The sequence below is a fragment of the Rhodnius prolixus genome, unplaced genomic scaffold, assembly GCF_049639745.1.
Source record: "Rhodnius prolixus isolate KJV_2025 unplaced genomic scaffold, Rpr scaffold_7, whole genome shotgun sequence".
Lineage (NCBI taxonomy): Eukaryota > Metazoa > Arthropoda > Insecta > Hemiptera > Reduviidae > Rhodnius > Rhodnius prolixus.
In genome coordinates, this window is record NW_027411582.1 from 40347579 (window position 1) to 40375424 (window position 27846).

General features: G+C 35.4%; 1 protein-coding gene across 3 annotated transcripts in view; it reads left to right on the forward strand.

Moving 5' to 3' along the window:
- Frl (formin-like protein) overlaps nucleotides 1-27846 on the forward strand; it is a 115364-nt gene that overhangs the window by 23270 nt on the left and 64248 nt on the right. For all 3 annotated transcript variants that reach the window (XM_074115370.1, XM_074115368.1, XM_074115369.1), the window contains exon 2: nucleotides 7387-7470. In XM_074115370.1, the coding sequence (XP_073971471.1) occupies nucleotides 7387-7470 (84 nt within the window). The remainder of the gene's footprint in view (nucleotides 1-7386; nucleotides 7471-27846) is intronic.

A 27846-nucleotide genomic window follows, 5' to 3' on the forward strand; every position in this document is an offset into this window, starting at 1 on the left:
TTATGTATATCGCACACACTCACGTCTGTATATAATACAGTGGGTATGAGCCGTACTGGCTATTGATCTATCACGGATCTCTCAGCTGACCGGAACCTCCTTGCCAGTGTGAATATATACATTTAAATCACATCCCTCTTAAATCAGTGACACGCAGATAAGGAAGAAGACTGTAGCGGCGCAGAGGATTATCTCTACACTGTTGCTGGTTACTTCATTTAAATGTAACCATTGCTAGTCGGATTCTTTCGTTGCTACGCGCAATAAAAACACCTCCGAGGGAAGCATGACTTCACAAACACATATTTACACGTCTCTCTCTCTACTATTGGTCTAGATCATTCACGAGGTCCTGTAGTTAACTGTTGAAGCAGAAGAAACAGACTTCTGACTGATTCCGGTGCCATAGCCAATGAAGTCCAGAGGGGACTATACAAGAACGACTTAAAACGAGAACTACAGATCTAGAAGCCTCTTATGGCTGAGATGCCTGGGTCCCCCGTCCAAGTAATCAAGTATGATCTTTTATATTTCCTTAAGTAGCTTGTTTTTATTTCTCATCAATTGGAAAATTCATTTTTCTCTGAGAATCTGTAGACTCTAGATCTAGTGTAGCAGAACAAGACCGTCTCTGACCTGATCCTTCTCTTTGGAGAATCAGCTTGTTATGCCTTCTGAAAAGATTTGGAAAATGGACTGTTTTGAAACCGAAGTTAGCACCTCGAATCTCATCTCTATTTAGTTAGTACAGGTGTTTTTAATTCACCTGTCTGGAGGTTTGATTCAGTTTTATTGAATGATTTGCCAAAAGGTTATAAAAGGATTAACCAGAAGAGATACGAATAGATCTCCTAAAATGGGGCCTGAAGAGAGATGGGAATGGCCAATACCAAGTAATATTATTGAGGAATGTGGTTCGTGTGAGCGAGTCTGCGTACAAACCTTTCCTATAACCACTAATAAAACCTCAAGCACTTTTTTTCTTCCAAGTTTTTAGCGTGACCTTCACAAAATCATTGTGGTAATTATTCTTTCCTTTGTTTACTCAAAGACAAAATTTTATTCGAGTGCAGTTTTTGTCATAATTGCGTGCGCAGACTCTGGGTTTTTATTCTCTCACTCTCCAAAAGAGGAATTAATGCTATCGCGTTCAACTCTCAAAATTTGTGTACAAACTGACAAAAGACTGCACTAAATAGAAAAATGATGTAATTCATGTACAAAATACTCTCAACATTTCACTAAACTTCGTCAAGTGGCATGAAGAGGTGGTTGGGATTCAGAACTCTCTAAGGCGTACGTAGTGGCGTCCTCATTCATCCTGGAAGCGTTTTTGCTGGAAAGAACGTTTAGGTCCAGCATGCGACATACATGTCTGCCATCTTCTACATTTGTGACATCTTGGTCTGCTCAAATGGCACATCTCCTACCGGTTCTTGCCCATTTAAAACTGTCCTTTGGCTTTTCTAAAGGCTCAGCAATAATCTTTGTGGCGTCTGTCCCTATGCAGTCTGTCACATGACAAGAGGAAAGCTTTTCTTATTTTCTGAATGCTTTTGGCAACCAAGGAAGATCTCTAAGGAAGGCACAATGATCGTTTGACTTTGAACTAGATCTGCAAAAGTTTGGCAGTTCAGTTTGGTTTTATTATAGTTTGTGGTTTTTCAAAATATGTGCGAAGTCGCTTACATCCAGATGCAAAAACGCGAGATTTTTAGAGAGGGTTAGTTTCTAATGTCCTTAGTTCCAAGCCCCCACCACCTCTTCAAGGTCGGACAAAAGGTGGGGTCAGGCCTAAAGAGGGCGAAAATAAGAACACCGAGAGGACCAACCCTAAAGCAGATAAGCAGATGAAGAGATAAATATGTTGAGGATGTAGGAAGGCGGTTGTTGCTCCTTTTTCTTGCCGATGGAATGAGATGCACTGTCTTGTAGGCTGGAAACAACTACTAAGATTATACAATCGAAGCTACAGTTCTTTGGCGGGAACAAGAAACGTGAGAGGCGATGGTGGGAAAGATGAAATTAACCGCCAACAGATACAGATGTTGAGTATGACCGAACAATGTGATAGTAAAAAATCTGGCACAAAGCTTATAAAATTTAATCCACGAATTAACCAAGTCCAGTCCAGTTACTAGTTTAACACGTTAAGCTAAAAATTCCTAGATGGTAGCAGTTTTTTACTAATCGTTAATCGGACATTATTTCTAAGGAATCTTGAGTTTTTGTCAGTTTATAAATAAAACACCTTTACGCTAACAAATTTTCAATTCTATTAACAATTTCACTTTCTAATGTCTTGTATTCTATCTTGGACTCTATCTAGATGGCACCCTGCTTATAGAACCAGAATCCTCCTCTTAACTTGGCAATCAAGTTATTAATTAATCAGTTACTTGCGAATGCGGAGTTAAGTATTAAAATAATAAAGCAACTCAAGTAACCATAACGAAATGGTAAAAGTTCCCCTCCTGCACTTCTAGCCTGAGTATCTTCGTACTTCCACCTCCACTGGGGCGGACAAAGTAAGGCCGTCTGAGGACAATCACCTCTCAATATAGCCAAGGTGCAATACCTGGTATTGTAGCACAATTATCTTCAGCTCTCTAAAGTAGCATACCCTCTCCGTAGTTAGTATATTACATCAGGCTCCATATAATCTATTAAGACCTTGGAATTCTGTTATTACAGTACAGAACAATGTATAACTTAGCCTTCTCTGTTTCATTCCATTAGGCCCTGTATTTCCACCTTCAGGTGCCTAATCGAGCACTTATGTTACGGTTGCGTTCGAGATCAGAAGAGTAAGAAAACTAAGAAAAGTCCCCTCTCTAGTCTCGGGCAAGAATAATGGCTTGCAAACGGTGTGTCAGTTTTGACTTTAAAAACTGCTTGCCAAATTATTCCACTTCTCACCAGCAATAATCATATACATTTCAAAATTTTATGCATTTGACTTGGCATAGCATTGTTTCCGCAACTCCCGTTCTACTCGAGCAATTTTCACGAGCTTCTTCAAACTTCTTGAAGTCCGCTTGTAAGAGCTGAATTATCAACTTTATTTTAAAAAAATTTCAGGAATATCGTTTTTCGCCAGGTTAACAATTTAGCTTTACAATTTTCTTCAGTTCCCCTTGTCATAAGAAAATGGAAAAAAGTTGGAAAATCCACTTTTTAAATCTCAGCTGCAAAAATTCGCAGCTATTGAAACAGAAAAGGTGTAGCAGAGGTTCAACTAATCGTAACTGTTATCATTTCTACCTTTTATTGGTACCTTTCATGCAATTTCCATCCGAAACATTTATAACAAGCCTTCTAAGTTCTCTCATAACGATAAATCAATAGCAAAAAGGTAATAAACAGTTTTGGATAAAGTCAGGTGAATATCTACATAAGGTTTGTTCTATCTTTTCCTACTTAAGAGGTTACCAAATGACAGGTTACAGGAGATAACCAGGCTTGTGTACAAAAAAAAAATAGTAAACACGTAGCCGGACAGCTGTTGTGGGTGCTGCAGGTTTGTATATAGGACGCCTGCGATGTAGAGGAAGCCGTGGATAAACAGGATGTAACAAATTGGTATTAATGGTCGGTCATAGAGCGTCACCACCCCCTCACACCAGCTCCATCTGGACCCTATCCAGTTAACTTAACCCACCTAAATCGATGCCACTATTCCGGTAGTATGAACTTATGAACGCAAACAATATTCATTATCAAGGTGTTCTACATTATTGTTGTTATCCATTAACAACAGTGTCCAACTGTCCCAAATTTATTATGTATACGCCCGTGCCCTAAATTCTCTGGATTAGAATGTGGGATTTTAGGACCAAATATTGGTGTTCGGAACAATAAAAGTTTAGGTAAAATATTAGAGAAGTTGAAAATCTAATATACTCGTAGTCCTGACTATTGTTAATGTAATTCTCAGATTGCTCCCAAATGTACCGACAGGAATAGCCTTCAGCTGAAGGATTTCCATGATATGGAGAGGTTATTTTAACACTAAAATTTTTTGATTGATTTTAATTGATTTAAAATTGGTGCCTTCAAAGTATCTCGAGCCTTCACCACTCGAGCGCAAATGTTAACTTTTCTGATATGATGTTTTTTATTATTATTATTTTTAATGATTTAAGGCGCATCAACGTCTGAGGTTATTGTCGACCGGAGCGTATTTTCAGTGCACTGCCGGCCTCCGACAGTGTTCTCTCGATACAGACAACACTGTCTATCACCGGACAGTGAGCTGTGAAGAGAAAAATCTAAGAGTCAAGCAGCTGGAGTCGAATCCGGGAATCCACGGATCCGTGGGAATCCAATACGCTAACCGCATAGCTAATCCCTTATTATTATTATTTCTGGGAAATTGTAATTTACCAATTTTTTTCTAGCTTCGCATGTAATCAGAATGTTTCAGTTGAATGATTTCCTGGAGAATATTCTTTTCCGGGCATTATAGCGCATTAAATGTTTTATTTCGCACCTCGTGCGGATAGTAGAACATATAAGATAGTGGTGTGTTGACGGTTGAGGGTTCTGAGATAGAACAATCCGCGCGGTATAATAATACACATGACTGCACATTAATGTTGTGGGTGTATTGTCGTGACATCACCTGCAAACTAACACAAACTATAGTCCGTCATCTTGTGAGTACAGTTTGATGACTCATAGGTCTTCTTGTTGCTAGGGGATATACACACACTCGCACATTCAGTTATAACTACAATAATAGAATTGTACATACAATCCCAGCGCCTCCTGAGTAGATGTCTGTGCATACCAAGTCGTGATTCGACCAACAAACCAAATTCCACATCTTAGAATCCTTTACAGTGCCTCACCATCATGGCTAATACTTTGGCTTGCTCTTTAAATTCACACAGAGTAAAAGAGAGCGAGAGGGAATGAGTGTGTGCGGAAGTGACGTTTGCACAGAGAGGAAACAACACACATGCTCACTTATACTCATATGATCCTTCATATTTACTTGAATGCTGGATATAATTTATGTAAAAAAGGCCTATTATGCCTGAGTAAAAGAAAAATAATATTTTTTCTGAGCTTGTTTTGTTGTTTTGAAATAATAGATGTTCGACCATTTTTTAGACTGTGAGATGAATGTTTAAGGAAGATTCTTTCGATTTTCAATGGTTTAATTATTACTAGTGTATACATCTTATAAAAGTACAATTTGACAGAAATGATACCCTAGAAGGAAAATTAACCATCTCCACTTCCGAAGTGTCCTTTTAAAAACCTGCCAAGCGTCCCACCTTCCTGTAGAAGTTGCACTTCCACTTCCTCCTACCTTCTGTGTTCTTAGTATTTTATTTGAATATATCTGTAGCCGATCTGAGAATTATCGTGAATGGTTTCAGCCAGACTACATAAATAGAAACAACTTTTCTCACACAGTCAAAGGGGTGTCGGTCGGCTTTGTGTGCGGTAAGAAGAGCTTTGGACTGAGCAACAAAACCTTTAACTAAACTTTGGCTCTATAGCAAAATCCGAAACTAATCAGAATTAAAGAAAAGCATCATGCTGGGACCAATATCATCCCAGCTTTGCGGGTCCAGGCCATTGTACTTCTTGCAGACAAAAACATTGTTCAGAGGAAGCTGTGTAGATTAGAACTGTCGGACACTAAGTAGAAGACATTACTTCTCTTTCAATTTGCTGGAACGTGGAGAAAAGAAAAGTTATCCATGATTTATTTTCCCCAAATTGTTTCCAGACAATGCTCCAACAGAAATTGCTTTTTCTCTAAAAGTACCGTTTTCATAAAATCTATTCCGAATCGCTCGACGATTTTCCTTTTTTTATGTAGTTACTTGAACTGAAATTAGCAGGTCGTCTTGTCTTAACAATAAATGTAAATCTGGGTATTTTAGGGTAGTCGAAATCCATCAGCAGCACCTCTGTCATCCTCAAGACAAAACTTACAATTACGTCATCCATAAATCTCGCTCCAAAAAAAGTTTAAAATAAGAGTGATGGCATATAAACAGAATACAAGTTTATTCAAAACCTAAACCTGTAAATCGTAAAAGAGCGTTTTCGGCAATTGGCATATCTCTGCATTGTGACATATTGAAACTTCGTAGATGAAAGTAGGTGTAAAATAAGTACAGTGAAAGGGTTTCACACTGATAATGGACGCGAAACGTCCAGAAATGAATAAAGATAAAAAATCAGTAGTCCTTCGACTGATTACAGGAGGATTTCCGTGCGAGGGGATATGAGAGCTTCCCTCTAAAGAACTGTTTCTGGGAATTCTCCTGTTGTATTCCTTAGAAAATTCGAAGGGAATTTGGCCCTTACAATGAAGATAAGTAGTTTAAGTATTCACACCATAGGTGTTGTTCCATTTAGTCAGGATGTGTGTGCTTCAGTAAAAAGTCCAGTTACGAGAATTTGACTTTCCTTTTTTGGAGTGGGGGAAGTAAGATGGTAATTACATATTAACCGCCTTTTTCTGTTATCATCCGTCGCACTTTGATTAATACATCCCGTTGATAGATGGTGCCAATTTCCGTTAGTGATATCATTCGGGTTATAATTAGACTTTTTATTTAATTTTATAAAAAGTAAAATTGAATTCTGTATTTGGCATGTAGCTTCAACATATCAGCGTGGAGAAGCGAGAGCCAGGTTCAAACAAGCAAGAGCTGGTGTTCAAGTTCGGTCCTACAGGCTCAGGTAATGGCGCTAAAATTGGTGACGTATTGGAATCAAAGGGTCCTCCCACTAAACTGTTCATTCTTTCAATTAAATTTAGTAAAATTTGGTATGAATCTTTATTGATGAAAAATATGACTATCAAACAAAAAACTGACTCTCTCCTCATACATTATTTATGAAATGTTAAACGATGCCTTAAAATGATTATGTGAACAGTATGGTGAGCCTTGGTCTTCTAAAAATTGTTGGCAATATTTTATTAGTTCTGTAAGAGCCTAGACTATGGTCTCCAAAACAGATACAATCAGTTGACGTTTCCATTCTTTTCCGTCACCAGCACAATCTCTGTTACAATTTTTCTCAAATCAACAAATTGAAATATAAGTTACTATGTTAGAGGAAAAGAAAGCAGGAAGAAAGTGAATAAACGCAACTAACTAAGTACCGGCACAAGATACACTGCTACCAACATCTCAAGCACAAGATACACTGCTACCAACATCTCAACCCTAACATTTCCTGTAACTTATAATGACCTTAATAATACAGCATTGCGTTAATATTCCTCAGAAAGTTCACCTACTTTCCCTGAGTATTATAAAACAGATAAATGCTAATTTATGTGAAAACTTTATTTTGTAATAGTTGTTTATTGATGGTTGTGTTAATACTAATTTGGTGTTATGATTGTAGGCCTCGATGGATCTGCCGCCGGACAAGGCCAAGCTTCTCAAGCAGTACGACATAGAAAAGAAATGGGACCTGATATGTGATCAAGTAAGTAGTTTGGACAGAGCCCAAGGGCTTGAAAGGGTTTTAGTGCATGTGTGTGCGCGTGTGAGCGTGTAGTGTGCAAGGTTTCTCCAGCGGAAGCGCATTTCACTGAATGTGCCTTTACAGATTTCAGAGCGTTCCTCGGAAATGACCCTCTATGATTTCCTGTTCAATAATAAGCCTCATGGCAGAGAGTCACTTCCTACCTTATCCCATCGACGTCGTCCTCGCAATTATCCAACATGGAGGATGTACCAATGGCTCATTTGTACAAACATTACCATGAACTAAAATATTATATGAACAAACGGTTTTCATCTGAGCGGTTCAAACACAAACAAGCTTGATAGTCAAACTCTGCGTCATATTTCTCATGTGCTTGATTATTTTAGTTTCGTTTTTATGCCACCATTATTTAATTGTTTGAAGGAATAACTAAGAAAATATGTACAGGATAATTGTGTGGCTATAATGATTGTGAACTTCAACCTAAATTCCTACCAGATTATACGCAATTCATGTACATAATTTGCGATTTGAAGTTAGTTCGCAACTCATTCCAACACGTATGGTAAACAATAAAATAGAAATTTATGGCGCCAGCGTTTTTCGTCTACAAAAACTTCCTCCAAAATTACTGCCTTCTAGATTTAGTCCATCCCCTCTCCCATTAGGAGTACTATTTAATCTTACTATTCCCATAATTAAACATTTAGGAACGAGTTCAGCCTCTTACAGTTCTAAGTAACATAATTGTATATTGAGCAATAAAATAAAATGCTAGCCGAGGCAACCTTTTTATGTGACGAGCCAGCCGACAGGCTATCTTCACTTCTGGTCTCTTTGAATTAGAAATAGTTCACCATAGATACTACACCCCGAACCCAATCATATCAGTGTAGGGTGTAGGGGAATAGAATTCTTGTGAGTGTGGAAATCTAATACGCCACACCGCCTCATTTGAGGCAATCTTTGAAGGCAATGAGAGTTGGCCGAAACAGGTCACAATTAAGGCAACATTATGGCAGAGCCGTAAGAATAGTTTGTTACTACGTCACACATTAATTCATTGATAATATAAAAAGTTTAATTTCTTCATTGTGACGGAAGATTACATCAATGAAGGAGAACTCTACAGTAAGACGTGATGAGAGTATGTCAGTTTTTGCATAGTCTATATGACGTCATCACTTTACGTAACACTCTTGGTATAGCTTTTATTTATTTAATTATTGAGCATGTAATAGGTTTTATGTAAAAAAGATGATTTGTTGATGTAGATTGTGACATAAGTGGTGAGTTTTTACTTTCTTACTAGTGGCGAGTGGAAGTTTTGCGATCGTGTGAAATTTTGGGTCACCTGAATATTAAAAAGTTCTAAAGCGCTGTGTGTGTTTGGATACACAAAGAAAGCTCAAACTTTGTTTTGGTTGCGCTGCCTTTTCCGATTCTTAAGGTTTCGGCAGAAATCATTCAACCGCAAGTGCGTTTTTTCACCTTCATTCTACTGATGGAGCGTTTTGTCAACTGTTCCAATATAAATTTAGTAGATATTCTTAGTTTGAAGACATGGCGAATGGCGGCGCATTAGGATCGAAAAGGAAGTGTCTCCAGTTCGTTGAATGAAGAAGGGCTTTGGTTGCAGTCCAGATCGATCATCGAATGTGGAAGGCATAAAGTTCACAGAAGTTCAGAGCTTTCAGCGAACTACAGCGGTGTGTGTGAACTTTCGCACTGGGTCACTTACCCCCTCCCCACATTCAGGACAATAGAACCCTGTTCTGCTAAAAGTCTTGGCCATTATTTCATACAGTATTGATTTATTAACCTCCATTCCAATCGCAATCAACGCCATTTTATAAATATATAATTAATGAACGATATTTCTATCATTAGCCATCAGGTAGACAAATTAGTTGGGAACTTGTGGGTCACTTTCAATCCTTCGGAACGCCAAAAGAAGCTCATTGTGCGAAACCCTTTTAGGGGTTTGGATGTTGTAGAATTGCATGAGTAGATTCAGCAAGTCGTGCATTCAAATAGGTTGGACTTGAGATTTAAATCAAACCTTATAATTGGTTTGCCAGAGAAGCTTCATGATTACCTGTAGCCAAGTGTTTACTCTCTACAAAGAGGAAGTTATGTGATTTCTTAATTTTCTTCTCCAAAGAAAGTATTGAGAAAGCCACACATTTGGTGGAATTTCACTCGCAATTTTGAAACACTGGCAATCTTCCTTGATTACAAGTGAAAATCCATTTCAGAAGTTGGCACGGCACTAAAAGTGTAAAAATATGAAAATGCAAATAGAAACCTCTGGATAGTGGTATCAATGCCATATTTCCAGTCTAATGAGAGATTTATGCAAATAAATATGCCAAAGAGTTATGAAAGGGGTAATTAAATTTCCGTGATGATTCATGCTCACACCTACGCACCGTTTCAAAAAGCTTACAATCATGTCGTCAAGTAATCGATTCTTAGAAATCAGACGCAGCCCACGCGCGTATTCTCACAACCGATTATTAATCGGTGGTACAGCGGGTCGATTAAATACTGGGCTCGGTTTTACCTTGGAATGACATTTGGTGTTCTACCTTTTTAAATGTAGTTACACTTAAACGCTGTAATTGTTCCTTTACCTCAGTTTTGTTTACAATTTCTAGGGCTGGATAGAAATGTTAACTTTGCAAAACATGATGGAAATCTGGTCAACTCTTCCCATGTTATGAAGGGCGTCGATTCACATATTCGTGGATATTTAGTATGGGTGTGGGTATGTGTAAGGTGTTTTCGAGTCAGGCAAACTATTAGTTATCAATGAAATTTTGTTTTTGCTATGGTGGCACACGTGACGCACTGGTCAATAACACGTCCTGCCAAATAGACCGCTGTAGACCCTGCAGAGTTGTATTCTCTACGCTGGTCAAGTCAGAACAAATGGACCACTCGGCCAACTTTTTAAGCCCCTATCCCGCGACAGAGGCGTTAAGCCATTTTTTGTCTGGCTGGCCAATATTTCTCATCTTTAGTAGTCATGCCCTATAATGCTGGGCACTCGTTTAAATGCCAAAAAGTCACTGCAGAATGGGCAAATCGGCGAGCTCCTAATTCGAAATATTTTGTACCTGAAAATAGCCAGCATAAGGGCCTGAGCTTCTACTAAATTCTAAACAATATTAATGAAAATTGAAAGGAGCAAAATGGCTGAAATGTTGTTATAAAATTTTAATAAAACAAGCTTTTTTGTAAATTGCTAAATGTCTGAAATTACAAGCTGAAGTATGAATGAAGTACTTGCTGATTTATGTACCTTTCGTCATTTGATCTTAAATTTTAAGAGAGTAGTTTCGAACTTTCTGTTATCTAGCCTTCTTTAGTGAGGTGTAACTACCTCAGATTCTCCCCAACACTCAATCATGGTCTCCAGAATAACCAGATATGTTACCTTAGATTATTTCCTTGGAAGTCGAATCCATCTGTGTAGTTAGTCTGAGTTATCTGTTTGCCATTACCATTAGTGGCTAACAGTACTGCGAGCAGAGATGACGGGCACCGTCGTATCATGTTGATGGTGACTATTGTGCCGGTCTATACCAGGACTATAACCTCTCCACATAGCTGGTGTATATATCCGGTTTAAATAATACTCTTGTGACAACTTGCATATGCGCATGGTTATGGTTTAGTGCACGTTTTTCTAAAAACAGAATCGTTTCTGGCGATGTGTAAATCTTTGTAGGTCTATCCTCCATGTAGTTGGTTGTTTTGGGCAGAATTATCCCCTCTCCACTCCTGTGGCAACCATTATTATTAACATAATCTAGATGGCGCATTCCCCGCCACGTCTTTGTTCCAGATTTATTGAATGATGGAATTACACTTAATATTGTTAGTCAAGACGGAACCGTCTACCTTCTACTACGACTTCCTGATTTTCTTGTGCGAAAAATTTTCTGAAAGTATCCAGGAAACCCCCACGTGACGTCTCTCCATCTCTCTCTGTCATTGACGTTTTTCACCACCAGCTGCCACGACCCTCTGGCACCTGTTCATAATATTGTTTGAACTTTCCGCGATTTTCCTTTTTTAAATGTTTTCTTTCAGACTCGGAGGTTTTCAAAACGAGAATTTACTCTGAAAATTCCTAACAGGAAGTCCCACGCTTTCTCACTCTTACCGTGTTTTAATGGCCGCTCCATTTTAACTTTTGACAAATTATCTTTTAAGGTGTTAAATAGCGGTCATATACACTAATTATATTTAACCAAAGAAAATAAAATAACTGTGGCACAGCTAAGACGGAAAATTAACAATAATTTGATACGAAAAAACCAGCGATAAATAAAATCCTTGGCCTCCTAAATAGCTGAAGTTATCGGACCATATTATTCATATCACTCCACCATGACATCACCAGTTCTCCTTATTCGTGAACTACTCCACTTAACTATCAACATCAATAACAATATTTTAATGTGAGCTATATTTAACTCACTCGTCCTGAAAGCTATAATACATGGATTCCTTGACATTGAACTTTGAAGAGTGCGAACGGGAGCCGGAAGTAAAATATTTATTTAATTTTTATTTACTTTTGGGCGAGATATGGTTGGGCATCCCTCTAATGTGCCATTTCATATTGTGTAAGAATCTTACCACTTAATAAATATTAACAAGAATTACATAAGAAACTGAAGTTTCTAATTTGAAGATAATCGGCTGATCGGAAACTATCTTTTTAATAAAGGGAAAAATTAATTACGTAATTCACGTTAAGAGGAAGTCGTGTGAGTGTGTAGATCTTTGTAATTTCAATTACTCTGATGCGGTCTCCAAGTTAGCGAAGCTCTCTGCTTAGGGAGGTTGTTTTGTAAGACTTATGCCAAACCTTTAGCGCGATTAGTTGGGCCTGAAGTCTGTGGAGAAGGTTGGTGATGTAACAGTTTGGTATCCAGCGGTAATGTGAACTGTATGTTAAACAGGGTGTACAGAGCCAGTCTGTCCGTCTACCTGTCTGAAGGCATTGTTTTGTGCGGCCCCTAAATGGAGCTGTCTATGTCTACAATTAGAAGTGCCCTTTAGTGAATGTGAAGTGCCTACCAGCAGCAGCAGCCTCTGTTTCTAAACTCGGAAAATCTATACTCTACTACTTGAAGCCGTTCCTCAGTCGTCTCTGTCAATAACCCTTCTGTTTTTATCCTTCTTAAAAATCGGAATAATTTTCCAATCTTGTACGATTTCCACCCCATCCGTTGTCAAGTTGAATAGGTTATGAAGACCTCTTCCTACACGTCATCTTCTATTTAGTCATCCTCTCCACAGACCCCTATTTCATTCCTTTCCTCTTTTGGGGAGAGCAGAGTGAGCACTGTATTCTCTCCTTCTGTTCTTATTAAGAACATCTCCTCTATTAACATTATAAGATACTAATTTTAGACAGGTCCAGCTTAAGATCTGACGTGCACAACATTATGTATTTTTTAAATTTTATTAGAAACTTTTGAATAATAGAATTAAAATTTTCGTCTTTAGGAATTTGGTTTAGAGTCTGAGCTCACTGTTCTAAAATCAGGTGACTGCAAGCCTTGGATGCTTCTTCAAGTCTAAGTGGCTATTTTAGTGACGGTAACTGCTACTTGCTTAATACCACTGCACAGGTGGTTCGTTAGATTTGTGAAATCATTTGTGGTGTAAAAAGTACAAATGTAAAGTATTTTTTGGTGCCAACCAATTGATGTCCAACTACCAATTAGGTATCATGGGCGGTGGCGGAAGCACATAATTTACTACTCACATTTTTTCAAACCAATAAAAAGTAGCTACTTGTAGGATTCGAACTGGGGATCTCCAACTTACAAAGCCACGCTTCATAACCACTAGCTCCACCCTACACCCGCCCCTTCTTTCTGATGTTGATCGTATATAACTGTACTGTTTAAAGTTCCTCAAGCACTCCTGTGGCCTAGCTGAGCCAATAGGTGCGCCAGCTTGGTGGCGAAACACCAGTAATTACCCCTCTCCTTCCTCCCCACCAGAGATTCCCCACCCCTCTAATTATAGCCAATCAATCGTTACAAAAAATTATTGAGCATCATCTTTCCTTTGTTAATCATACACTTATTAAAATATGAATTGTCTACTCCATAGGGAGGAGGTCACAATTCTCGTTCTTTCTTCCCCGGGTTTCGTCCGCCAAGTTCAAAAAAAAAAATTGTTTTTTCCATTTTCTCGTAAATGGGCTCAACAATCTCACAGCTTTGAATTGAGCATTAAACTTAGTTTTAGAACTTATTTCCTAGTAAAATGCTTGAGACAGTTCTGGGAGAAGTGTGAGGTTAAGTTTCCATCATGACAGACACTTCTGCCTCATCAGCTGGACGAACTCAACTCATAGCAATGCAGTACTTTAGTAAAATACCAAATTTGAAAAAATTAAGGGAAGCGGAAGTATCATTTTACTTTAAAAATGAATAGAAATAAGTGTTTATTCGATCAGTTTTGTACTTGGAATGGAAATGGAATGGAGACTTTTTCGATCAGATCATTCGATCATTAAAATCGATTCAGTTAAGTGGTACTTCTGTTTACCACTGACTCCTAGACCCATCTGAGAATACCATTTTTCGTATTTCTTCGGAAGCAAAAGGTGCATTAGCTGTAAAATATGAAAATCGATATTAGTATTTCGGCTGAACCACTGAAGATAAATTGGACTTACACTGATTGATTCCGTCGTACACTGGACAATTCTACAATTTTTTAAGTCAGCAAGTATAGTGTATAACGAAAATAAGTGGAACCAAATTCTCGGTACCAAATTGATAAATATCCTCTGCTGATGGATGAATATCTTAAAACTATTTAGAAACCGTAAAAACATGTGTGATATGGCGATAAAATCAACGATATAACTCGATATTTTGCACCAGCCGAATTCTTCGCAATTATAATCCGGATGTCGCTAAATTGGGCGTTAACACAGTTCTCAGAGGGTGGGCACTCCAGCTGTACTGTTTTAATTCACAAGATCTCAGTCATCTCTGAGTATCCATTTCTTGTGCTTTTGACCTTTGCATTGTGTTTTCTTTAGAAATAGAATTTTAATCTGAAATATTTGTTTTGGCTAGGCCGTCATCTTACTTCCTCTTACTCCTGGTAAGAGGAGGTGTTGCGATCGGGTCAAATTGTTTCGAGGTCCTCTGAAATCTCATATTACCTGATGAGGAAACCTTTCCCGCATTTAACTAATCAAAAATTATATTTGACTGAATGGTTTCAGACTAGTCCAATTTCGCCTTCCTCCCCCTCGTGTCCACACTCGCTCGACTTTCTCTTGTCGCCACTAATTTGAACGGAAAAATCAATGGTAAGCACAAAATTTGTTCAGTATAAAGCAGTTCAGCTCACCCATTTACTGTCTATATTATTATTTAGCACTCGTCGCCGTAAATCGTGCCGCTCCAAGGAATTCATTGTGTGCTTTCTCCTCTGTTCATCTTCCTTAATGTTTATCTCCCTTCTCTTAGCTCTCGTAAAGTGAACATTTATAAGATATCTGATCAACGTTCTAATTCTGCACGCTTCTTTCTGTTTAGTTCTACTTGTTTCCATCGATTAGAAGTCCGTTAGAATCGATTTTAAACATTATTTACAATCTTTTCCTCACAACGCGAAGAATATCGCTGATTGTGGTTCATATACAAAGATCTGTTCTTGGTAAATAGAGCCAAAAGTTGTATTCCATGCTTGGAATGTTTACTGAAGTTTTTTAGTTTTACCATGTGTTCGCCCATAACAAAGGGACTTTAGAAGTCAGCGTGTCAGTCCCTCTACCTTCACATAAAAGTCTATTATCATGAAAATTGTTTCAAATAAAGCGGAGGTGTGTATTTGTGTTGAGATCTTGCTCAAGAGATTCATACTTCCGGTGGATCGATTTTTGATGAAACCTAACGACTACTTTGGACTCTCGATTTCGCCTAACCGATTTTCCAGTTATGTAAATCGCTGAGCAATTTGCAAAACTCTTTTTCCATGAATGTGCCACCACAAAAAGTGTATTTTTGGTTAGTGATCGAAGTTAACAATTTCCGAGATTACAACACTTGCTCTGACAAAGTTAAGCCGCAGGAAAGCGAGTTCTCGCACAGCCAGTCCAGGAGGTATGCAAAGCGGAAGTTCCTCCGAGAGCTAATCAGAGTTTCAAAATTCAAAAAAAAAAACTTGAATTAAGGTAATTCTAAGAAAAGAGATATGTTAATTTATTCTAAAGAGCCGTAATTGTAGAATTTACGGTGCTGTTTCCTGTGTAATATTGAGCAGGAAGTGGATGTTTTTCTCCACAGACTGACATTGTGTTAGTTCAGAGGTTTGAAGCCGAATAACTTAAGTTCAAAGAGACTAGGAGGCCTTCCGAAGCAGAAATAGCTGGCTGAGTACAGTTTACTATAGTTAGCCTTGTTTACAATTAAACCGTTTGTCAGGAGGGGGAAGCCCCCCACCAACATAAACACATATGTTATAGTTTTATTGGAGTATAAACAATTGTAGGAGCGTGTTTTGGGGGTCTTGTTATTGGTCAACAAAGAGACCAGCAGCTCTAATCCCTCAATATCAACTTTCCCTCCAGGTACGAACAAAGAAGAGAATTGCCAGAAATTATGCCGTGTCCATGCTGCTATAGACCGGCAATAAAAGTCAATTCAAATATTTACAATGTAAAAACGTTGTCGGATAAGTGTAGTAGGGCTGTGGTGTAGAATACGAACTAGCGTGAGATGGGGATACGGACGAAACAATCGATTGTGAGAAAAATATCGAATGTAGAAGGGTGTCGCAAACATGTTTTACTCCCCCTTTTCAGAGTGTACCCCCTAACAACTTTGTATAGATCAGTGAATGTGCGAACCTCATGTAAAGCACACAATAACGTGTGAGGGCACTGAAGCGGAGTGAAGTGTTATTGTTAGCGATGTCTGCAGCACCAGCCATAACTTGGTAGCCGCGCTATTGTTTGATTGCCGAAGCCTGACCTTGAGTAGTGAGTGGCTTGCTGATTTTGCCATATAATTTTCAAAACATGTTTATTTTAGACATTTTTAAGATATCAATTTTTATTACATTATTCGATAATTTATCAAATACCTATGGGGGAAAAATTAGTAAAAAATATTTAAATAGTATTTTTCCTAGAAACAATGACCAAAAACAATTCGCTAATCTCATTGGAGAACGGGATGAGTGTAGTAGGCGGGCTGTTGCTGATGACGTAGTAACAGCGTAAGCCACTCCCTCACCAATAAAAGCGCAGTTACCCAGTACATAAAATGGTGGTCTTTCACTTTCATTCAATGATCTAGATTTTACTTTCTTTTACTTCAGGAAAATATTTCATTAACTTTGGTGATTCTGTATTACACTAGAAGTATGAAACCGGAAATATAATGTTCAAATCATGTTTATTTTAGACATTTTTAAGCTATCAATTTTTATTACATTATTCGATAATTTATCAAATACCTATGGGGGAAAAATTAGTAAAAAATATTTAAATAGTATTGTTCCTAGAAACAATGACCAAAAACAATTCGCTAATCTCATTGGAGAATGGGATGAGTGTAGTAGGCGGGCTGTTGCTGATGACGTAGTAACACCATAAGCCACTCCCTCACCAATAAAAGCACAGTTACCCAGTACATAAAATGGTGGTCTTTCACTTTCATTCAATGATCTAGATTTTACTTTCTTTTACTTCAGGAAAATATTTCATTAACTTTGGTGATTCTGTATTACACTAGAAGTATGAAACTGGAAATATAATGTTCAAATCATGTTTATTTTAGACATTTTTAAGATATCAATTTTTATTACATTATTCGATAATTTATCAAATACCTATGGGGGAAAAATTAGTAAAAAATATTTAAATAGTATTTTTCCTAGAAACAATGACCAAAAACAATTCGCTAATCTCATTGGAGAATGGGATGAGTGTAGTAGGCGGGCTGTTGCTGATGACGTAGTAACACCATAAGCCACTCCCTCACCAATAAAAGCACAGTTATCCAGTACATAAAATGGTGGTCTTCCACTTTCATTCAATGATCTAGATTTTACTTTCTTTTACTTCAGGAAAATATTTCATTAACTTTGGTGATTCTGTATTACACTAGAAGTATGAAACCGGAAATATAATGTTCAAAACATGTTTATTTTAGACATTTTTAAGCTGTCAATTTTTATTACATTATTCGATAATTTATCAAATACCTATGGGGGAAAAATTAGTAAAAAATATTTAAATAGTATTTTTCCTAGAAACAATGACCAAAAACAATTCGCTAATCTCATTGGAGAATGGGATGAGTGTAGTAGGCGGGCTGTTGCTGATGACGTAGTAACACCATAAGCCACTCCCTCACCAATAAAAGCACAGTTACCCAGTACATAAAATGGTGGTCTTTCACTTTCATTCAATGATCTAGTTTTTACTTTCTTTTACTTCAGGAAAATATTTCATTAACTTTGGTGATTCTGTATTACACTAGAAGTATGAAACCGGAAATATAATGTTCAAAACATGTTTATTTTAGACATTTTTAAGCTATCAATTTTTATTACATTATTCGATAATTTATCAAATACCTATGGGGGAAAAATTAGTAAAAAATATTTAAATAGTATTTTTCCTAGAAACAATGACCAAAAACAATTCGCTAATCTCATTGGAGAATGGGATGAGTGTAGTAGGCGGGCTGTTGCTGATGACGTAGTAACACCATAAGCCACTCCCTCACCAATAAAAGCACAGTTACCCAGTACATAAAATGGTGGTCTTTCACTTTCATTCAATGATCTAGATTTTACTTTCTTTTACTTCAGGAAAATATTTCATTAACTTTGGTGATTCTGTATTACACTAGAAGTATGAAACCGGAAATATAATGTTCAAAACATGTTTATTTTAGACATTTTTAAGCTATCAATTTTTATTACATTATTCGATAATTTATCAAATACCTATGGGGGAAAAATTAGTAAAAAATATTTAAATAGTATTTTTCCTAGAAACAATGACCAAAAACAATTCGCTAATCTCATTGGAGAATGGGATGAGTGTAGTAGGCGGGCTGTTGCTGATGACGTAGTAACACCATAAGCCACTCCCTCACCAATAAAAGCACAGTTACCCAGTACATAAAATGGTGGTCTTTCACTTTCATTCAATGATCTAGATTTTACTTTCTTTTACTTCAGGAAAATATTTCATTAACTTTGGTGATTCTGTATTACACTAGAAGTATGAAACCGGAAATATAATGTTCAAAACATGTTTATTTTAGACATTTTTAAGATATCAATTTTTATTACATTATTCGATAATTTATCAAATACCTATGGGGGAAAAATTAGTAAAAAATATTTAAATAGTATTTTTCCTAGAAACAATGACCAAAAACAATTCGCTAATCTCATTGGAGAACGGGATGAGTGTAGTAGGCGGGCGGTTGCTGATGACGTAGTAACAGCGTAAGCCACTCCCTCACCAATAAAAGCACAGTTACCCAGTACATAAAATGGTGGTCTTTCACTTTCATTCAATGATCTAGATTTTACTTTCTTTTACTTCAGGAAAATATTTCATTAACTTTGGTGATTCTGTATTACACTAGAAGTATGAAACCGGAAATATAATGTTCAAATCATGTTTATTTTAGACATTTTTAAGCTATCAATTTTTATTACATTATTCGATAATTTATCAAATACCTATGGGGGAAAAATTAGTAAAAAATATTTAAATAGTATTGTTCCTAGAAACAATGACCAAAAACAATTCGCTAATCTCATTGGAGAATGGGATGAGTGTAGTAGGCGGGCTGTTGCTGATGACGTAGTAACACCATAAGCCACTCCCTCACCAATAAAAGCACAGTTACCCAGTACATAAAATGGTGGTCTTTCACTTTCATTCAATGATCTAGATTTTACTTTCTTTTACTTCAGGAAAATATTTCATTAACTTTGGTGATTCTGTATTACACTAGAAGTATGAAACTGGAAATATAATGTTCAAATCATGTTTATTTTAGACATTTTTAAGATATCAATTTTTATTACATTATTCGATAATTTATCAAATACCTATGGGGGAAAAATTAGTAAAAAATATTTAAATAGTATTTTTCCTAGAAACAATGACCAAAAACAATTCGCTAATCTCATTGGAGAATGGGATGAGTGTAGTAGGCGGGCTGTTGCTGATGACGTAGTAACACCATAAGCCACTCCCTCACCAATAAAAGCACAGTTACCCAGTACATAAAATGGTGGTCTTTCACTTTCATTCAATGATCTAGATTTTACTTTCTTTTACTTCAGGAAAATATTTCATTAACTTTGGTGATTCTGTATTACACTAGAAGTATGAAACCGGAAATATAATGTTCAAAACATGTTTATTTTAGACATTTTTAAGCTATCAATTTTTATTACATTATTCGATAATTTATCAAATACCTATGGGGGAAAAATTAGTAAAAAATATTTAAATAGTATTTTTCCTAGAAACAATGACCAAAAACAATTCGCTAATCTCATTGGAGAATGGGATGAGTGTAGTAGGCGGGCTGTTGCTGATGACGTAGTAACACCATAAGCCACTCCCTCACCAATAAAAGCACAGTTACCCAGTACATAAAATGGTGGTCTTCCACTTTCATTCAATGATCTAGATTTTACTTTCTTTTACTTCAGGAAAATATTTCATTAACTTTGGTGATTCTGTATTACACTAGAAGTATGAAACCGGAAATATAATGTTCAAAACATGTTTATTTTAGACATTTTTAAGCTATCAATTTTTATTACATTATTCGATAATTTATCAAATACCTATGGGGGAAAAATTAGTAAAAAATATTTAAATAGTATTTTTCCTAGAAACAATGACCAAAAACAATTCGCTAATCTCATTGGAGAATGGGATGAGTGTAGTAGGCGGGCTGTTGCTGATGACGTAGTAACACCATAAGCCACTCCCTCACCAATAAAAGCACAGTTACCCAGTACATAAAATGGTGGTCTTTCACTTTCATTCAATGATCTAGATTTTACTTTCTTTTACTTCAGGAAAATATTTCATTAACTTTGGTGATTCTGTATTACACTAGAAGTATGAAACCGGAAATATAATGTTCAAAACATGTTTATTTTAGACATTTTTAAGCTATCAATTTTTATTACATTATTCGATAATTTATCAAATACCTATGGGGGAAAAATTAGTAAAAAATATTTAAATAGTATTTTTCCTAGAAACAATGACCAAAAACAATTCGCTAATCTCATTGGAGAATGGGATGAGTGTAGTAGGCGGGCTGTTGCTGATGACGTAGTAACACCATAAGCCACTCCCTCACCAATAAAAGCACAGTTACCCAGTACATAAAATGGTGGTCTTTCACTTTCATTCAATGATCTAGATTTTACTTTCTTTTACTTCAGGAAAATATTTCATTAACTTTGGTGATTCTGTATTACACTAGAAGTATGAAACCGGAAATATAATGTTCAAAACATGTTTATTTTAGACATTTTTAAGATATCAATTTTTATTACATTATTCGATAATTTATCAAATACCTATGGGGGAAAAATTAGTAAAAAATATTTAAATAGTATTTTTCCTAGAAACAATGACCAAAAACAATTCGCTAATCTCATTGGAGAACGGGATGAGTGTAGTAGGCGGGCGGTTGCTGATGACGTAGTAACAGCGTAAGCCACTCCCTCACCAATAAAAGCACAGTTACCCAGTACATAAAATGGTGGTCTTTCACTTTCATTCAATGATCTAGATTTTACTTTCTTTTACTTCAGGAAAATATTTCATTAACTTTGGTGATTCTGTATTACACTAGAAGTATGAAACCGGAAATATAATGTTCAAATCATGTTTATTTTAGACATTTTTAAGCTATCAATTTTTATTACATTATTCGATAATTTATCAAATACCTATGGGGGAAAAATTAGTAAAAAATATTTAAATAGTATTGTTCCTAGAAACAATGACCAAAAACAATTCGCTAATCTCATTGGAGAATGGGATGAGTGTAGTAGGCGGGCTGTTGCTGATGACGTAGTAACACCATAAGCCACTCCCTCACCAATAAAAGCACAGTTACCCAGTACATAAAATGGTGGTCTTTCACTTTCATTCAATGATCTAGATTTTACTTTCTTTTACTTCAGGAAAATATTTCATTAACTTTGGTGATTCTGTATTACACTAGAAGTATGAAACTGGAAATATAATGTTCAAATCATGTTTATTTTAGACATTTTTAAGATATCAATTTTTATTACATTATTCGATAATTTATCAAATACCTATGGGGGAAAAATTAGTAAAAAATATTTAAATAGTATTTTTCCTAGAAACAATGACCAAAAACAATTCGCTAATCTCATTGGAGAATGGGATGAGTGTAGTAGGCGGGCTGTTGCTGATGACGTAGTAACACCATAAGCCACTCCCTCACCAATAAAAGCACAGTTACCCAGTACATAAAATGGTGGTCTTTCACTTTCATTCAATGATCTAGATTTTACTTTCTTTTACTTCAGGAAAATATTTCATTAACTTTGGTGATTCTGTATTACACTAGAAGTATGAAACCGGAAATATAATGTTCAAAACATGTTTATTTTAGACATTTTTAAGCTATCAATTTTTATTACATTATTCGATAATTTATCAAATACCTATGGGGGAAAAATTAGTAAAAAATATTTAAATAGTATTTTTCCTAGAAACAATGACCAAAAACAATTCGCTAATCTCATTGGAGAATGGGATGAGTGTAGTAGGCGGGCTGTTGCTGATGACGTAGTAACACCATAAGCCACTCCCTCACCAATAAAAGCACAGTTACCCAGTACATAAAATGGTGGTCTTCCACTTTCATTCAATGATCTAGATTTTACTTTCTTTTACTTCAGGAAAATATTTCATTAACTTTGGTGATTCTGTATTACACTAGAAGTATGAAACCGGAAATATAATGTTCAAAACATGTTTATTTTAGACATTTTTAAGCTATCAATTTTTATTACATTATTCGATAATTTATCAAATACCTATGGGGGAAAAATTAGTAAAAAATATTTAAATAGTATTTTTCCTAGAAACAATGACCAAAAACAATTCGCTAATCTCATTGGAGAATGGGATGAGTGTAGTAGGCGGGCTGTTGGTGATGACGTAGTAACACCATAAGCCACTCCCTCACCAATAAAAGCACAGTTACCCAGTACATAAAATGGTGGTCTTTCACTTTCATTCAATGATCTAGATTTTACTTTCTTTTACTTCAGGAAAATATTTCATTAACTTTGGTGATTCTGTATTACACTAGAAGTATGAAACCGGAAATATAATGTTCAAAACATGTTTATGTTAGACATTTTTAAGCTATCAATTTTTATTACATTATTCGATAATTTATCAAATACCTATGGGGGAAAATTTAGTAAAAAATATTTAAATAGTATTTTTCCTAGAAACAATGACCAAAAACAATTCGCTAATCTCATTGGAGAATGGGATGAGTGTAGTAGGCGGGCTGTTGCTGATGACGTAGTAACACCATAAGCCACTCCCTCACCAATAAAAGCACAGTTACCCAGTACATAAAATGGTGGTCTTTCACTTTCATTCAATGATCTAGATTTTACTTTCTTTTACTTCAGGAAAATATTTCATTAACTATGGTGATTCTGTATTACACTAGAAGTATGAAACCGGAAATATAATGTTCAAATCATGTTTATTTTAGACATTTTTAAGCTATCAATTTTTATTACATTATTCGATAATTTATCAAATACCTATGGGGGAAAAATTAGTAAAAAATATTTAAATAGTATTTTTCCTAGAAACAATGACCAAAAACAATTCGCTAATCTCATTGGAGAATGGGATGAGTGTAGTAGGCGGGCTGTTGCTGATGACGTAGTAACACCATAAGCCACTCCCTCACCAATAAAAGCACAGTTACCCAGTACATAAAATGGTGGTCTTTCACTTTCATTCAATGATCTAGATTTTACTTTCTTTTACTTCAGGAAAATATTTCATTAACTTTGGTGATTCTGTATTACACTAGAAGTATGAAACCGGAAATATAATGTTCAAAACATGTTTATTTTAGACATTTTTAAGATATCAATTTTTATTACATTATTCGATAATTTATCAAATACCTATGGGGGAAAAATTAGTAAAAAATATTTAAATAGTATTTTTCCTAGAAACAATGACCAAAAACAATTCGCTAATCTCATTGGAGAACGGGATGAGTGTAGTAGGCGGGCTGTTGCTGATGACGTAGTAACAGCGTAAGCCACTCCCTCTCCAATAAAAGCACAGTTACCCAGTACATAAAATGGTGGTCTTTCACTTTCATTCAATGATCTAGATTTTACTTTCTTTTACTTCAGGAAAATATTTCATTAACTTTGGTGATTCTGTATTACACTAGAAGTATGAAACCGGAAATATAATGTTCAAATCATGTTTATTTTAGACATTTTTAAGCTATCAATTTTTATTACATTATTCGATAATTTATCAAATACCTATGGGGGAAAAATTAGTAAAAAATATTTAAATAGTATTGTTCCTAGAAACAATGACCAAAAACAATTCGCTAATCTCATTGGAGAATGGGATGAGTGTAGTAGGCGGGCTGTTGCTGATGACGTAGTAACACCATAAGCCACTCCCTCACCAATAAAAGCACAGTTACCCAGTACATAAAATGGTGGTCTTTCATCTTCATTCAATGATCTAGATTTTACTTTCTTTTACTTCAGGAAAATATTTCATTAACTTTGGTGATTCTGTATTACACTAGAAGTATGAAACTAGAAATATAATGTTCAAATCATGTTTATTTTAGACATTTTTAAGATATCAATTTTTATTACATTATTCGATAATTTATCAAATACCTATGGGGGAAAAATTAGTAAAAAATATTTAAATAGTATTTTTCCTAGAAACAATGACCAAAAACAATTCGCTAATCTCATTGGAGAATGGGATGAGTGTAGTAGGCGGGCTGTTGCTGATGACGTAGTAACACCATAAGCCACTCCCTCACCAATAAAAGCACAGTTATCCAGTACATAAAATGGTGGTCTTCCACTTTCATTCAATGATCTAGATTTTACTTTCTTTTACTTCAGGAAAATATTTCATTAACTTTGGTGATTCTGTATTACACTAGAAGTATGAAACCGGAAATATAATGTTCAAAACATGTTTATTTTAGACATTTTTAAGCTATCAATTTTTATTACATTATTCGATAATTTATCAAATACCTATGGGGGAAAAATTAGTAAAAAATATTTAAATAGTATTGTTCCTAGAAACAATGACCAAAAACAATTCGCTAATCTCATTGGAGAATGGGATGAGTGTAGTAGGCGGGCTGTTGCTGATGACGTAGTAACACCATAAGCCACTCCCTCACCAATAAAAGCACAGTTACCCAGTACATAAAATGGTGGTCTTTCACTTTCATTCAATGATCTAGATTTTACTTTCTTTTACTTCAGGAAAATATTTCATTAACTTTGGTGATTCTGTATTACACTAGAAGTATGAAACTGGAAATATAATGTTCAAATCATGTTTATTTTAGACATTTTTAAGATATCAATTTTTATTACATTATTCGATAATTTATCAAATACCTATGGGGGAAAAATTAGTAAAAAATATTTAAATAGTATTTTTCCTAGAAACAATGACCAAAAACAATTCGCTAATCTCATTGGAGAATGGGATGAGTGTAGTAGGCGGGCTGTTGCTGATGACGTAGTAACACCATAAGCCACTCCCTCACCAATAAAAGCACAGTTACCCAGTACATAAAATGGTGGTCTTTCACTTTCATTCAATGATCTAGATTTTACTTTCTTTTACTTCAGGAAAATATTTCATTAACTTTGGTGATTCTGTATTACACTAGAAGTATGAAACCGGAAATATAATGTTCAAAACATGTTTATTTTAGACATTTTTAAGCTATCAATTTTTATTACATTATTCGATAATTTATCAAATACCTATGGGGGAAAAATTAGTAAAAAATATTTAAATAGTATTTTTCCTAGAAACAATGACCAAAAACAATTCGCTAATCTCATTGGAGAATGGGATGAGTGTAGTAGGCGGGCTGTTGCTGATGACGTAGTAACACCATAAGCCACTCCCTCACCAATAAAAGCACAGTTACCCAGTACATAAAATGGTGGTCTTTCACTATCATTCAATGATCTAGATTTTACTTTCTTTTACTTCAGGAAAATATTTCATTAACTTTGGTGATTCTGTATTACACTAGAAGTATGAAACCGGAAATATAATGTTCAAAACATGTTTATTTTAGACATTTTTAAGCTATCAATTTTTATTACATTATTCGATAATTTATCAAATACCTATGGGGGAAAAATTAGTAAAAAATATTTAAATAGTATTTTTCCTAGAAACAATGACCAAAAACAATTCGCTAATCTCATTGGAGAATGGGATGAGTGTAGTAGGCGGGCTGTTGCTGATGACGTAGTAACACCATAAGCCACTCCCTCACCAATAAAAGCACAGTTACCCAGTACATAAAATGGTGGTCTTCCACTTTCATTCAATGATCTAGATTTTACTTTCTTTTACTTCAGGAAAATATTTCATTAACTTTGGTGATTCTGTATTACACTAGAAGTATGAAACCGGAAATATAATGTTCAAAACATGTTTATTTTAGACATTTTTAAGCTATCAATTTTTATTGCATTATTCGATAATTTATCAAATACCTATGGGGGAAAAATTAGTAAAAAATATTTAAATAGTATTTTTCCTAGAAACAATGACCAAAAACAATTCGCTAATCTCATTGGAGAATGGGATGAGTGTAGTAGGCGGGCTGTTGCTGATGACGTAGTAACACCATAAGCCACTCCCTCACCAATAAAAGCACAGTTACCCAGTACATAAAATGGTGGTCTTTCACTTTCATTCAATGATCTAGATTTTACTTTCTTTTACTTCAGGAAAATATTTCATTAACTTTGGTGATTCTGTATTACACTAGAAGTATGAAACCGGAAATATAATGTTCAAAACATGTTTATTTTAGACATTTTTAAGCTATCAATTTTTATTACATTATTCGATAATTTATCAAATACCTATGGGGGAAAAATTAGTAAAAAATATTTAAATAGTATTTTTCCTAGAAACAATGACCAAAAACAATTCGCTAATCTCATTGGAGAATGGGATGAGTGTAGTAGGCGGGCTGTTGCTGATGACGTAGTAACACCATAAGCCACTCCCTCACCAATAAAAGCACAGTTACCCAGTACATAAAATGGTGGTCTTTCACTTTCATTCAATGATCTAGATTTTACTTTCTTTTACTTCAGGAAAATATTTCATTAACTTTGGTGATTCTGTATTTCACTAGAAGTATGAAACCGGAAATATAATGTTCAAAACATGTTTATTTTAGACATTTTTAAGATATCAATTTTTATTACATTATTCGATAATTTATCAAATACCTATGGGGGAAAAATTAGTAAAAAATATTTAAATAGTATTTTTCCTAGAAACAATGACCAAAAACAATTCGCTAATCTCATTGGAGAACGGGATGAGTGTAGTAGGCGGGCGGTTGCTGATGACGTAGTAACAGCGTAAGCCACTCCCTCACCAATAAAAGCACAGTTACCCAGTACATAAAATGGTGGTCTTTCACTTTCATTCAATGATCTAGATTTTACTTTCTTTTACTTCAGGAAAATATTTCATTAACTTTGGTGATTCTGTATTACACTAGAAGTATGAAACCGGAAATATAATGTTCAAATCATGTTTATTTTAGACATTTTTAAGCTATCAATTTTTATTACATTATTCGATAATTTATCAAATACCTATGGGGGAAAAATTAGTAAAAAATATTTAAATAGTATTGTTCCTAGAAACAATGACCAAAAACAATTCGCTAATCTCATTGGAGAATGGGATGAGTGTAGTAGGCGGGCTGTTGCTGATGACGTAGTAACACCATAAGCCACTCCCTCACCAATAAAAGCACAGTTACCCAGTACATAAAATGGTGGTCTTTCACATTCATTCAATGATCTAGATTTTACTTTCTTTTACTTCAGGAAAATATTTCATTAACTTTGGTGATTCTGTATTACACTAGAAGTATGAAACTGGAAATATAATGTTCAAATCATGTTTATTTTAGACATTTTTAAGATATCAATTTTTATTACATTATT